This window comes from Thunnus thynnus, chromosome 24 (genome assembly GCF_963924715.1).
Source record: "Thunnus thynnus chromosome 24, fThuThy2.1, whole genome shotgun sequence".
NCBI classification, from domain to species: Eukaryota; Metazoa; Chordata; class Actinopteri; order Scombriformes; family Scombridae; genus Thunnus; species Thunnus thynnus.
In genome coordinates this window covers 16,443,959-16,459,390 of record NC_089540.1, presented here as the reverse complement: position 1 = coordinate 16,459,390, position 15,432 = coordinate 16,443,959, and the positions used below count along the sequence as shown (strand labels likewise).

The 15,432-nt window shown below is 41.3% G+C and overlaps 2 protein-coding genes across 2 annotated transcripts in view; both read left to right on the top strand.

Annotated features, from left to right (window-relative positions):
* LOC137176749 (methyl-CpG-binding domain protein 5-like) overlaps positions 1–13,851 on the top strand; it is a 28,861-nt gene extending 15,010 nt beyond the window's left edge. Inside the window, exons 6-10 of the mRNA XM_067582649.1 lie at positions 5,349–5,566; positions 5,655–6,788; positions 7,348–7,421; positions 8,610–8,685; positions 8,793–13,851. Coding sequence (XP_067438750.1) covers positions 5,349–5,566; positions 5,655–6,788; positions 7,348–7,421; positions 8,610–8,685; positions 8,793–8,855 — 1,565 coding nt within the window. The 3' untranslated portion in view covers positions 8,856–13,851. The remainder of the gene's footprint in view (positions 1–5,348; positions 5,567–5,654; positions 6,789–7,347; positions 7,422–8,609; positions 8,686–8,792) is intronic.
* A 572-nt stretch (positions 13,852–14,423) lies between these two features.
* The window catches only part of LOC137176752 (kinesin heavy chain-like), a 30,987-nt gene continuing 29,978 nt past the window's right edge, over positions 14,424–15,432 (top strand). The window contains exon 1 of the mRNA XM_067582654.1: positions 14,424–15,255. Coding sequence (XP_067438755.1) covers positions 15,130–15,255 — 126 coding nt within the window. The 5' untranslated portion in view covers positions 14,424–15,129. The remainder of the gene's footprint in view (positions 15,256–15,432) is intronic.

Below are 15,432 nucleotides of genomic sequence, written 5' to 3'. Positions count from 1 at the left end.
TGTTAAATAAAGGTCAGATAATCTCATGAAAATCAATCATTCATAACAATTAATCAGAATGTATTGGATCTCACTTTTGAGCAAAATGACCACAACCATCATTTTATAATGTTGTTCATGTCAGAGTTACATATGTATGCACCTGTGCTGCTACATATTTAGCTTTTGAGATGTGTACATTTTGTAACAAAAACACTGGAGTTCAAATGTGCTGTTGAGTTTATTTGATTTGGTGAAACTGAGATGCAACATTTTCTAATTTTTCTCCTAAATGTGACTTTTCTCTGTTCGGTTTGCTTGTACGAGTGTTCCAAGTCGGATCAAACAAACTATTAACTGCCTGAACTTGTCATAAATCGCTTGTTTCAGCCTGAGGACAGATTGATAACCTGTTCATCCCCCCCTGAAATTGCCATATAAGGCTCCATGTTCTGCTCCGTTTGTGGATGAGTTTCATTCACAAGAAGTTCCCAAAGAGTAGAAACACTGTGCAACCTCAAGTCCTGCTTTCAGAAATCAGAATACAAACACATACATTTAGGAGTGACAGTAGGAGACATGAAACAGTTAGAAAAATATGAATCAAGCTAACATATCATCAGAGCAGCTCTGCACTGTGACTGAAATAAAGAGGGGATGCTTTGACCTGAAGTTAAATGCTAAAAAAAAAACTATCTTTCTAAAACGAAGCGCTCCGTGATGGGAGGCGGTCGGGGGTTGTGACATTAGAGGAGCGAATATTATAGTCTACAGGTGATGTTAAACTGTTAAACTGTCAGCTGCAACAAAAGATGATACGGGTCAGAGACCTGCAGAGAGACACGGAGGCAGCTGTCGGAGCAACTACTGAAATGTAGGAGTAGCTGAGCCAAAATATGGCCATAAAAATCATAAAATCTAAAAAAAATATTTCAGTAAATTGGCAGCCATGATAATGAAATATGATAACTACCATAAATTCTGCATTAAGTTTGTCTTACATTTATTTTTTTTTTGTTTTATTTCAGTATCATTTTTAAGGTCGAAATTCAAATTAGGACATTATAATTGTAAGTCAAACAAATGTTTCTCTCCAGTGAAGAAAGGCAGAGATGATCTATTCATGACACGTATGACAGGTCTGGACTCGTAAATTGCGTTTGTTCCTAAGAGAAAATTCTGTTTTTAAATGTTTTTAAATCACTCGTACGTGCATTTTAAGAATGAATGTTTGTCCTTCTTGCATGAGGCCCACTGTCTCTTCTAGACAGGACATATTTCTTGGATTTTATTTTTGCTGGGTAAAATAATTCCAGTTATTTTTATAATGTGAGCATGACAGTGATTACAGTCATTATTTTGACTAGTGTTGCACCACTGTCCCACAATTATTGATTGTTGAAATTGCAAGAGAGGAAATAAGATGCTAAAAGCTCCTCAGATCATTAATAATCATATTCATGAACAAAAAAAAAAAAGAAAAATGGTCAGGGTCATTATTGCTGCTCTGTGTTACATCTACCCATGTGGTAGATTTAAACTCTCAGCAGCCTCTGGAATAATTCCACTAGCCCCATTTTCAAAAATAATAGTAATTTTGTGGTTTTGGTGACATTGGAAAGTGTCTGTCAGACAACAGAGTCTAAACTGACCACTCTCTGGCTGGAGGACGGCGTTGATGTGTTTTACAGTTAATGAGTATATCCCCCCTCCCTTCCTCGTGATAAGCTAGTGGTTGGATGAAGATGTGGTTTCTATGGTTATGAGTGAACTAAAACCAAAGGATTTAGGTGATAGGCCCCGAGCCTAGACAGTCGGGCTCCTCCAGTATCTCTGAGCTAATGAGCAGGCCCCTCATCTTTGGAAGCGCAGCTAATTGTCAGTCAGCCAGTGTTTCTCTTTGTTTTATTTGTATGCTAGCATCAGTCAATGGTGTAAGAAGATGGAAATGGGATCTGCATCACGCTTTAAGGGAAGCAGCCCAGATAGGGCGCTCTAAAGAGCTTCTCCCAGCTAGCTGGTCGCTATAGTAACGATGGACCCTGAATAGAGACCAGAGTGAAGCCTTTGATGAGGGTTTAGGCCTGTGTGTGTGTGTGTGTGTGTGTTTGAATGACTGTGTGTGCATGTCTCTGACTACTTGTGTATTACAGTGTGTGTGTGCTTCTGTTTATTTGTGTGCTTATGAATAACTTTGTGTGTGACTGTACTTTTTTTTTGTGTGTGTGTGCGCACATTCATGTTAACATTTGTTTTGACAGCGATGAAAAGACCTAGATCTTATGTTGTTTTTGTTTTTTTTTTCCCCTTTCCTGCCTGCTGTGGGACCGGACTATGAGCTTATGTATTCATTGTGCATCTGTGTGTCCTCGTATGGTTTATAATGGAGATAGTATCGCCATGGTCTGCTGCAGGCCACCTGTCCTTATCGCCAGGAGCCCCGTTATTCTGTGTTTCTCCCAGGTCAAGTCATTGAAATTCAGGTGGTCCTGTGTAGGTCTGGAGGTAGAGCAAGACGTTTGTCGCCGTTTGGGTCGAGATGGGAGGAGAGAAATATGTTGCAAATTGCAGTTTTGACATTTGAAATTTAGATATCTTCATAGCAACTCCAGAAATAAACTTGTAGTTTTTCCTTTTTGTTTTCAAAGCTGATAAAGCAGCAGATTTGAGCAACAACTGCCTACTTTTTATTCAAGCTGTACTTGGACACACTTTGAATTTTTTATAAGTTAAAGTTTTATAAGTTAAAAGGCCAAGCAAAGGTTAATATGGCTGAATCTGTTTGTAAACATAACCACAGCAAAGTTTTATTTTGCATTAATTGAACCGACATGCAGGCACATCTGACTCATCACCATATGGAGTTAAACACTGAGGTAGAAGAGCAGCAACCTGTTGCCTCCTCCTGTTGCTTGTTATGGTTGTTTATATTATGTAAGATTATAAAGCTCCCTTGTACTTTCTGTTTTCTGTGTTTTTTCTACCACTTGGCAATGGAAAATTATATTTAAGCCATGGACTTCATCACTGTTAACTCCCAGTGTTGGCCTGCTTGGTGTGTAGACAGCCGTGTGTCTCCACTGATAAACACGGAGTCGTCAGCTGCTTCTTTTCATCTGACACTGTATTAAGGCTTATCCCTATTCTCCACAGATCCCACTCTCCTCCACATGAGATCAATCATTTAGTCGATGGCTAGAAAATGTATTGATTCTTATGTGGATAATCAGTTAATTGTTTTAGTTACTTATCAGGTTCAATCATGTTTTTTTCCACTAAAATTCGTTGAACATCGACAATTAAGGCTCTTAATTTTCTAAAACCTGCTTAGTTCACAATGGTTTGCGATCTTTCACTACTTTATTCTCTTTTATTGGTGCTTTGCTACCATTTTAACATCCATTACTGCTACTATCTGCCTCTGTAATCAGCAGAAATGTATTATGTCAACCTTGTGCTTATGCATCTACATCCTTGTGTTGTTTACAGAACAGGACAATGTACATGATAAGGGGACTCATCTAAATGTAATCCTGCAACGCCACTAGAGGGCCAAAGCAAATTTTCATATGTTTTTTTACTAAATAAGAAACCAGCAAGAGTCTCAAAGATGACCGCCACAGCTCCTCTGATAGGTTGTTCCTCTGTAGGGACCCTGGTAGCAAAAGCACATAAGCACTCGGAGGCTCTTGAGATAAAAGAATATTTTGTCACCGAATGGCAGATGTTATTCCTCTGAGTAGCTCTGTAGATTTTCCCTACTTGAAGCTAATTTGGATGACATGTTAGGCATCTTAAGAGCAATGAAAGCTCTTTGAAAGTGGCCTAGTCAGTGGCTTCTTAGCATTAGCCTCCAACCATCTGTTTCTAGACAGCTAGTGAGCTTTGAACACCCCCCCCCTCCACTATTGCCATCAACAAATACCCCAAAGTTCATTTTAACACCCCCACCCCGCCAACCCCCCTCAAATCACACCACCCGACCCTCGTAACCCCCCTCATCCGCCCACCCGACTCCCCCAACAAGCTTCCTGGCAGCGGACAGCACCACCAATCATCACTCGGTTCCCATGGCAACCTCCCCCGGCAACAGCCGTCACTATATCATAGCAGGAGCGGAGGATGTGGGGAGGAAGGGGGAGGGGGTTGGCCGAGTCGTGGCTCTCAGCGTTAGAGAGGAGAGACAGAGAGAGAGAGAGAGAGAGAGAGGGGAAGAAAGAAAAGAGGAGAAAAAAAAAATGGAGAACACACACAGCTGCCCTTCAGCTACGTAGCATCGCACCAGCTGCTCCAGTCACCACCCGTCCACACACACACACACACACACACACACTAAACACAGCGTTAGGCCTCGGAGATTTTGTATTTGCTTCGGCTTTGTCTGCATAACATTGCTGCTGGGCTTTCTCTTGATTCATTGATACATCTGTGGCCTTGATATATTTTGTTCATGTTCTGTCCTTGTACGCTTTGCTAACAAGTCCGTTTGTACCGTGTGTCCACAGCATGTCCGTCTGTTAGTTTTGGGTGCAACAGATTGTTAATGAGCAACTTTTTTTTTTTTTTTTTTTAATAATTGTAAAAGTCTCTTCGGAGGAACATTTGCTTTTCATTTTCATGTGGCTTCAGTAAATTGGAAAAGGTATAAATTACAGTCAGCTGCTCTACAGAGGATTTGCTTAAACTACCAGTACAGGAAAAAAATACAATAGCACCAGCTAATTAGTTAGTGAAATATTACACTCTAATTGCATAATATTCACACTCATGAATGTTCACCATTTCAAAAACTTGCATGCCAATTGTTTACCAACATTTTCCTTGCATTCATTACATTTTGGGCCCCGACTCAAGCAGATTAGCTTCTACCCAAAAATATTTTTCTTGTTTTTATTCATAGTTTATCCCTTTTAAAAAGCCTGAATGGAAATACAGCTGGAAGTGCAGATTTATTGCAGAAGTCTGCTTGAATTGTGCGTTCACATGTCCTTTTTAATAAGACATACAGTGTTCATAGTAAAAATGATTGTGTATAACACGGCACAAGATATGCAATATTGATTAAATATGTATCTGGCACATTGAATAGCAAATGTAACCTGCATAATTTGACACACTGTTTTTCACCAGCTACTTGCTCCAAATATCGACGGTCCTGGTCCAAAACTAGAAGTCCATTAAATTATTGATATATGATATGAATGGAAGTTTAACTAGGAGAATCTGACAGCTTCGAGTCCCTATATTTAGACAGGTGAGAACAGTTGAAACAGCCTCGTCATTCCTCTCTGTTGGCCCAGATTAGAGGTAAATGGATGTTTGCATAGTTTACCCACTGTTTGACTCTTTTTGTCCCTTTCATTCTGCAGGAAACCCCTCATCCCTTGGCTGCAATATGGGCAGCCTGCAGCCTCACGTCAATACCGGCGGAGGTCAGATGTACCAGCAGCAGGTCCATCAGGGCATGCAGCAGGGTGTGGCCTCCCACCCAGCCTACCAGGGCCAGCAGCACTTCTCCGACAACCCACCTTACACAGACAGCAACGCTAACGCCGGCTCCATGGCTTGTCTCTACCAGACATACCAGGTGGGATGATGACTTACATTTTGAGCTTTGTAGCAGTTCATTTTTAAAAAAATGTATTAAATTTGTGACTCTGGTGTTGTGTCTACAGCAGGGGATGTTGCCACACCACCAGTTTGGGGAGGGGCAGCAGCCCCAGGGTGAGGGGCTACGAGCAGGTACGCCCGGCTCTGACAGGGGCCCCGGCAGAGGCCCCGAGTCGGTGGACGCCATCTATAGAGCCGTGGTGGACGCCGCCAGCAAGGGCATGCACGTTACCATAACCACCACAGTGAGCGGGACCACACAGGCGAGCCCGGTGCCTGCTCTCAGCGCCATGAGTGCCTTCACTGCCTCGATAGGGGAGCCCGTCAACCTCCCCCAAGCGGTTAGCGCAGTCCTGCACGGGCACCAGGAAGGGGAGGCGTTACCACAGCAAGCCAGGCCGAGGCAGGTGAGGCTGGGACGAGGTCAGAAGAACATGGATCCAGGGAAGAGCACTCCAGACGGCCCCGAGGCCAACGACTACTTCCGTTCTCCTGGCCGTGGGACTCCAAGGGGGCAGTGGGACGGGGAGACCCAGCACGGGGGAGGCTTCGACACTCACAGCAACAACAGCGCCTGGGGTGGCGAGGAGTTTCTTGAATGCTCAACCCAGGTGAGGAGTAGTCCCTGCATGGAGCGACCCGCCAGCTTGGCTCCCGCCCCACCCTGCCCTGCTGAGGGGTCCAACGACCATGGCCTGGCTATGGCGCATGGAAAGGCCTTTCTCGACGATGGCTATCGCTTCAACAACTGCAGCCGGACACCTGCCAACTACAAGGAGCGTCTGGAGCAGACGGTGGAACGCTGCGCCCACATCAACGGCGCCACCCCGCACTTCAACACCCGGGGATACGGAGAAGTCCTTGGCCCCCCACGGCAAGAGCTAACGGGGGATGACCAGTCGCCCAGCTCCTCCACTAGCCTGGAGGGACCTCTGGCCACAGCCAAAGACTACAGCCACTACAACGGCCACTTCAATGGTATGGCACCCAGCCCCTCGGACACAAAGAGCCTGAGCAGCGAGGAGGACCTGCGGCAGCCGGACTCTCCCTCCTCAGAGCTGCTTCACTACAGGTCTAGGACCTTCAACATGGGAGAGCTGGTCTGGGGCCAGCTGAAGGGCTTCCCACCCTGGCCTGCCAAGTTGGCTGGGGACGAACAAGTGCACAGCGCTGCTATGCAGCTGCGGGAGCAGGCCAAGGTGAGCAACCACTCTGTGACCACCTGTCATTGTTTTACCAGCCAACTTGTATTTTCAGACTAAATAAGACTGCAGAGTGACAGCGGACTTCAGTGACTGGTAGACTTAACAAACTTAACAGAGAGAAATGTTCCCTATAAAACCGTATTAAAAGTTTTGTAGAGCCTTGGATTACAGCAAATTATTTTCCAGTGTAAGACGGTTGCTTGCCAGAATGTCAAGATGATAGAATAAGTTGTATTTGAATGTAACCAAGTCGTTCCCAGATGGAAATTTATTGCAACACTGAAAAGTCAGATGGAAAAAAGCTTTTTTTCTGTCCACCGGCCATAGTGGCAGATGGATTCCAAAATGCTCCAAACACTTCCACTATCTTACCTGCCAAATCTGAATTTCTGAATAAAAGAAGTCCCATTAATGATGATTGCCAAAGTAACTGGTTGACAAGCTCATAAACCAACTTCAGGATAATTTTTTTGTGGTTGGTTGGTGGGAAATTCTCAATGTGTTGCTGAACAGTCGTGAATATACTCAGATGTTTTCTCTCGTGTCCATCCAGGTAGAGCCAGAGAAACTAAAAACACTAACTCATGACTTTGAGGCACTTGACCGAGCCGCCAAAAGAGGCCTGAAGTAAGTAAAACTGTCCACTGAGATTTTTCTGAACACCACAGTAGACAGTCTATTGTTTGAACATGATGAAAGTTACAGATTGCAACATGAAACAGAATGACGTGTTAAATTGTTTCTGTTTGACTCATATTATTGATTTTATTGACAAAGTTCCAGCCCTCTTAGTCACTGTCAGGCTTTCTAGTTTAGCATTGCGCAAATGCAGTTTACAGTGATAACAGTGGCAGATGCACCACTCGAAATACTTGGTTGTTTTTGAAAGAAGGGGTCCTTGATTTCAGACAGAGGTTGAAAAAATAGGTCTCTCATTTTTAGTCGGTAATCAACAACAAATTTTTTCAGCTGCAGCCTGCTAGATAATTATGATAAAACAGTTCCTGAGTTGGTTCAAACTGACTTTTAATGTTTCTGACTGGCTTAAATGAGAGTCAGAATCCTGTTATAGGGTCTTAAATATGCATTTGTTTGTTATATACATCTATCTTAGTGCCATGTCATGTTGCTAAAACTGATAATGATCCATGTAGATGACATGGAAATAAAGAAGTACTGTTAGTAGTATTAGTATTAGTGTACAGTATTAAAAGAAAACTTGCACAACAAGTTCAGATATTGTGTTACTATACATAAAATGTTACTTGAACAAGCAATATAAAGGTTCATTTAATGCTTTATTTGTGTTTCCAAACAACATATTTTACTTTTTCATAAGAGAAGGATTTGAGGACAAACCAATAAGTCTTCTCTGGTAAAATTCCCCAAATCCAATACAGAGTAGGACAGATTTTTGTATGATTACCTGTAACCCCACGATAAACTGTATTTAGCTACAAATATATTAGCTCTTGGTTACTATTGTAGGTAATAAGCTGGTTAGCCAAGCATTCAGGTTATGTTAAAGCAGATAAACACACTTTTTAGTCTGTTCCTTACACTTTTACTCTCGTATTTTTGGTTTTGGAAAGGCGAAAAATGACACGATACTCCAAACTTACAAGAACCTGATGCACAAAGCTTGTACACGTAGCTATGTGTGATGTGTCCAGGATAGCATCGACACCTCGCGGTGGACGACGGTGTCCTGAAACATTGTGTTTTGATCTGCAGCAACCAAATGACACTCGAATCGCTGCTCGGTTGCCATCGGCTTAAATGTCAATGATGTAAAATGTAAATGTTGTCCAACAGACCGGGGAAACTGAATAATCACTTGGAAGCTGCTATCCACGAGGCCATGAGTGAGCTGGATAAGATGTCGGGCACAGTGAGTATTTACACCTCTGTCGTTTTACCTCCTCGTCAAGTATTTTTAAGCTACCTACCTTCCCATCCGACGCTATCACGTTTCTCTCTCTCTGTTTCTGCCATCAGATCCCGTCGAGAGATCGTCAGATGAAGCTCCCCAAGCCTAAGAGGAGGAAGATATCCAGATAACATTGAATGTGTCGGCCCAAGAACGTCCTCAAAGCCTTCGGAGACTTCGTCCGTTCAGCCTTTGATGCGATCTGAGCTCTCTAACAGGTGCTACACATGGACTTTCAGTGGTACATCGTTGTTCCATGATATCAACTTGACTTAATGACTGACCACAGAAGGTGCTGGAAATTCCAATCACCAATACAGTTTTAACTGTAGAAGAAAAAAAAAAAAGAAAAAATAGAGAAAAACATCAATGGTTGCAATTTGTCTACAGTTCACTGAATTAACTATTTTTTTCTAGTATAAGATAGTAAAACAAACAAAAAAAAGCTATGAGCATTACCTTACATATTTAAGAAAAATAGACAGTCCAAATATTTCTGATACATTTTCAATATGTATATAGATAATCCTGAAATTTCATGCTATTAAGAATTGTATGTAAATATTGTACAATGTCATGTACAAGCGTACCTAATGCACATTTTATCTTTTATTGTACAAAAACAAAGCAGAAGAAGTGTACCAATGTCTTGGTTTCTATTCAGAAATGCGGTTGCATACGACCGCATGCATAGGATAAATAAGAATACAGCCTAAAGCTTTTATATGATGAACTGTAAGACGTGCTGTTTGTTTTGTTTTTTTTTTGGTTTTTTTGTTTGTTTGTTTTTTTTGTAAGGGAACAGCAGTGGAACAGGCATGAGTTATATGAGTTCTCCATTACGATAGTCACTTCACACCAGTTAAGTGTTCATTTGTATTGGAAAAAAAAAATATTTAAAAAACAAAAAACAGAATGAACTTTACCAGCAGAAAGTGTTCAATGTTCCCCTGAGTAAGGTGGGAAATGACCACCGGCCGGACGAGTGTTGGTAAATCTTCATCAGCTCCACCGGTCGATCATGAGATTTGGAGATCTGGTTTTGTGCTCAGTAGTCTGGTGGGCTGGTGAGTTGTCGGGTTTACCAGCATCGTAACTGGCGGATGAAAGAAAGTTGGTTACCTGCCGTTTTTAGACGGAAAAATCCACCTTTAAACAGCATCTTTTAGGGATGTTTCTTTGCATTTCAGGAGTTCCAGAGTGACGTTCACAACAAAGCCGTTTCTACTGTCACACATCTTATGGCTGCAGGCTGCTACACCAGCTGAACCTGATATGATCTTATGTTCAACTGTAAAGTCTTAAAGTCTTACTGGGAAACCACATAGGAAGCAAGACGCAAGCGGCGCATAAGTGCGTTCTGTCCGTTAAATCCTCACCGACTCCGACATGCGTCTCTGTTGACGGAAGCAGCCGTCTGTCAGCTGCAGCTCCTCAGGAGCTGAGAAGACAGCGGCCAGACAAACTGCCTTCACCCGGCTGACTGACAGCAGAAATTTACTGAACCAAAATAGTTTTCATGTTTCGGCCCCACAGGAGGAAATCAAGTGTTTGTTTTTATGGATTCATTGATTTTTATTTCCCCGCCTACCGTAGCTATTGAGGGGAATCTGCCTGTAGTGAAACAGACAGACTGGGAGCCTTGATCAATCAATGTAGATACGATTAATAAGTACAAAACACACATACAGCAGGATATTTGTGTGATTTAAAACAGCTGTCTGTGCAGATTATGCCTCATTAAAAGCGAAAAATTGACTCGGAGGGTAATGTTAATGTTAATTGGCCGTTAAGTTACAAGTTAACTAAGTCAACCTAAACAAAACAGTAGCAAAGAATCATGTTTCATCAGTGCAGCAGTATTTATGTTTTAGTTAAATTACCTACATTAGACGTTTTCATAAAACATGGAGGAAGGAATGTTTGCAGTCATGTGTGAACTACCCAACATATGATACAACCTGTTTGTCCATTACATCGTTAATAATGTAACGACCATTTAATACTAAGGTAGAGACACATAAATATGGTCATAGTAATAAGATTCAACACCTGAACAGTTACAAGCTACATGCATCTCAAATGAAAGCAGTATAAAATCACTCATGCCGTCGTCTTATCTGATGATTACAGAAGAATACCAAACGTTCGTCTTAGTGTCATCATAAATGGAAATATCAAAGAAAGATTTCCTGTTTTCCTGTTTTACTAAGTTAAAACAGTAGTTTCGACTCCTCCAACACATACAGACTAAAGCCACATGTGATCTCACACAGAGCTGCTGCAACAGCCTGCAGCTCGTCATCCTGCTGTTCAGGGTGTAGAAACTGGTCCGAGGCCTCACTCCTGGAAAAACTTGACACCAAAACTTGTTTTGTTTTTTTGCATAAATGTTTGACTGTTAACATTTGGCCAGTTATCCAAGGGAAGAAAAAATAAACAAATTAGTGAAATGCAACAGACGTTACCACTTAAAATTGTTTTTAGGTGGATTTTTCCTTCCAACTACAACCAAGAGTCACAGGCTGCATTGATGAATTCTGTCATTTGGTTGTTGTGATTATGTTCTCGTGCTCGTTTGTACAGTGATTCTTTTTTTTTTTTAAATTTTTTTTTTTTTTACCATGACTGTAGTCGTATTTGCCACAACTATAGCTTTAGGTAGAGTAACCAACGTCAGAGGCAGAGTCTAGATTATCATGAGGAACACTAACTAGATTTTTCAAGAGCGGTGAAGCATTTCTCGCATTTTAGGGGCCTTGTGTTTTTGTTTTTTTTTTTTTGTTTTTGCTTATTGATGTAAATTATTTATGTACAGTACTCCATATTTATTTTAAGCTTTACAAATATGCTAGATGGCAATAATACTACCAAGAGTTGAGAACTCAAGCCTTATATGTGTATATGTATGTTTCTTTTTTTTTTTTTAACAAATGAATAGATCATGTATTCAGAGTCCATTACAAAGGTCATGTTCTCTTTTTATTTAAGAAGTGAGCATTACACATAACACTTTTTTTTTTTTTACAGCGAGGCTTTTTGTTACAGATTGTGTCATGGTTTTTTTTTTCTTTAGTTAAAGTCCGTACTATTTATAAATATGCACGTCTGAAAAGGCGTTTTACGACGGCGTTTATGTTGCTAATAAATGCAGTTTTTAACACTACTAGCTATCAAGAAGCCGAGAAAAAAAAGTCAAACCATCACTTGATCAGTCTGAAAAATCGACAGTGATGCGCAGTATTGGGAACTCTGGATCAACACACACACAGCTGCTCCTCCAGATCAAAACCAACCAACAACCTGAAATCACTACAGAATTATCAAGTGCAATATACCAATCGATGGCAAAGATCAACAGATCATAAACACTGCATTTCTGATTGTTTGAGACCTTTTTTTTTTTTTTTTCCCCACCTTCAACAACTTCGACTGCAATTTTTGTTGCCTGGTTTCTTCTGACGTGCTCAAAAAAATCTTTTTCCTCCAGATGTTCTAACCTGAGAGCCATGAAGTAGTAATTTATTTGTAGCTTTACACACACACACACACAGACGCGCCAGAACCGTAACAACCCCCCCGAAACAGCTTCAAATTCAAAATGCATTGAATTTGTGCTGAAGGAGATCCTCCCTCTAAAATAACTAAAATGTTATTACTTGAAGTTTTCAGTCAGAATCTTCTGCATTTATAGCAAGAAACTCTTTCAAATGCTTCACACAATTTTTTTTTTGAAAATTGGAAACCCAGTTTTACACTCCCCGACGTGAAGAGATTCTTCCTGAAAGTCAGTAAAAAATTCCTCTTGAAGCGAAAAAACACTACAATTACAAAACATCCACACACGTTTTGTAACCCCAAACTTTTACTGTCATTTGTGGCAAAGAATCACATTCATTCACCTTTTTTTTTTTTTTTTTTTTAAATATATTTTCTTGAAAAATATCCGCAACGAGGAGCCTTGAAGTCTTTATTCATGTGTACACACTTTGAAGAACTTTTTGAATTGTACTGTATTTCCTGATGAGATCTCTCACTTATTTCAAAAAACATTTGTTAAACCTTTTCTTGTCAGGTGCACACTGCAAAAAAACCCAAAAAACTTTAGGACATTTTGAAAAAGTTCAGTTTGTAGCAACAAAGTCCAGTAACTTACCAGATATAAGTATTGATTGGTATACGTCAGCTTTTTAAAGAAGTTTATTTATTCCCTGTCTTGAAGTCAAATTTTAACTACATTTATGGCAACGATACCTGTAACTTTAGAAGATGTAATCATCCTTTTCAAAATGTCCTGTTTTTTTTTATAGTGTGCATACTTTTAAGAACCTCAAAGAGTTTTTTACTGTAATTTGTGGCAAGGAAATCCTCCAGCCAGTTTTGTTTTTTTTCAAAATGTGACGTTCGGTGTCGAGAACACGTGAGCTCTTTCGGTAAAGTTCATTCTGCCTCTCCTCCCCCTTCACCCCTTCCTCCTCCTCCTCCTCCTGCTCCTCCTCCTCCCCCCCTACACGTTTTTTTTGTGCAATGACATGCAGGAACCCGGTCTCGTGTTGGGAACCCATGTGTTATGGATCTGTTATATCAGTTTCATGTTATTTGTGGTCAAGAGTTCAAAGCATTTTTGTGTTTGAGATGGTCTGTGCAGTCTTTTTTTTTTTTTTTTTCTTCCTCCCCGCCTGTGATTGTGTGTTGAGGTGTGAGTGTGATTTTTTTTTTCTTCTTCTTCTCTCTGTTTTTCTGCTCTCTGAATCTCATTTCCCCCTCCCTCCCTCCCTCCCTCCACCCTTTTCGTTGTCAGTATTTTATTTTTCAACTTGTAATTAAGTATATATTTTCTCACTAATATATACTTTACAAAAAATAGACTTGCGTGAAGTATGATGTGCACTTGATTGCTCTTGTTTCTTTTTTTTTCTTTTTTTTTTTGCATTAATGTGGGCTAGGGATAGTTTGTCAGAGTCCATTATTTTGAGATTGTTTGGACTTTTTTTTAATGGTTTGATGTAAGCAGCATTTTTTTGTAAATATTGTGAAACATTACAGGTCATGCAGTGATGTAACATTTTGAACAATGTTGCACAGATGTTTAAGATATTAAAAACCTGGTCACTCTTACTTGAATAACCCGGCGTGTGACGTGTTTTTATGTTTCCTGTTTGTGTTTCTTCACAGTTTCTAGATAGTTGTAATTAGGCCAAGTTTAAAAAAAAGAGGTTCATGGAGTCATAAATATGTGATAAACCAAAGAATACTCCCTCATACTGTAGTTAAGAGACTATTTATTATTACACACTGCCCTCTAGTGGATAAATAGTGGAATGATGATGCACTGCACAATTTTAATACATTTAACACACTTCACTTGGAAATTAAAGATAAAAAATGAGATAATGGTTGGAACACATTAACATATCTATAAGTAATCACTGTTGAGGTATGTTTATGTCAAAAATACAGACTAATCTACAATAATACGTAAGCTATTTGTTTATATTTTACATTAATAATCTAAATCGGCAAAATAGTGACGTAAAAAATCAAATATTTTCCTCTGAAATGTGCTGCTGAAGAATAAAATAGCAAGATGTGAAAATACTGAAATATTTAACTACAGTAGTTGAGTAAATGTACGTAGTTTCCATCACTGTAGGAGACAAAATAAATATAATTATTCATATGAAATTACTGGTTGTGCGCGTGCACATGATCCACTCCATGAGGATGATGGTGCTGATGCAGGACACGGGCGCGCGCCGCGGCGTCTTGCAGGGAGCGCGCTTTTATTGGAGGACAGGACGATGCGGTTGTCTCTGCGCATCCTCTCCGGGCTCCTCATCTGCAACCCGGGCTGCGCCTCCTGACTCTGCCCCCGCCGTTAACAAACACAAACACACACACACACACACACACACGCACGCACACATCAGGTCACACCACTTCTTTTTGCACGACTCATCCCCGCGTCACCGTGTCTCCGGCGCAGAGGGAGGCCTGCACGCTGATGTCTGCGCTTCACAGCTGCGGTGCTTGATGCGGTTTTGGTCATGGCGCAGCCGAGGAAGCCCGGAGATACTCGGCTTGGATGAAGGACGCGTTGCGCATCGCTTAAACCGGGAGGTCTCTAAACTTCCCCTGCAGAGAGGAAACCCAGAATCCAGATCTTCAAGGAGACGGTTTGTTGCCAAATATGATCTGAGTTGTCAATCCTGAACTCTCAGTTGGCCCGGGACGCGCAGGCACAATCATCAAGGCCCCCGCTGGAGGTCCCTGAACCTCACTTTGGGCACCACCCTTCCTGAAAAAGACTAATCCTCGCCTGTTTTCCGGCGTGTTCGCGTGTTTATTTGTTTGCTGCTACGTTATTTGGAGGTGTAAACAGCACCAGCACCAGCAGCAGCAGCCATGATGGATGCAGCGGAGTGCGGGGTGAGAGTGATGTGCCGCTTCAGGCCGCTGAACGAGGCCGAAATCAACAGAGGAGACAAATACATCCCCAAATTCAAAGAGGACGACACCGTGGTCATAACGGCAAGTCTTCCTGCTGTGTGTGTGTGTTTGTGTTGTCATGTTGATGCTGTTTAGCTGAAAATACACAAAAACAAGTGTTTTGGAGGAAGAAGAAAGTCACCTGAAGCTCTGCAGGCAGGTTGGAGATGCCAAGTGCGCAATAAGCTCCTCGTCCTGGGGTAGATTTTAGGAGAATAT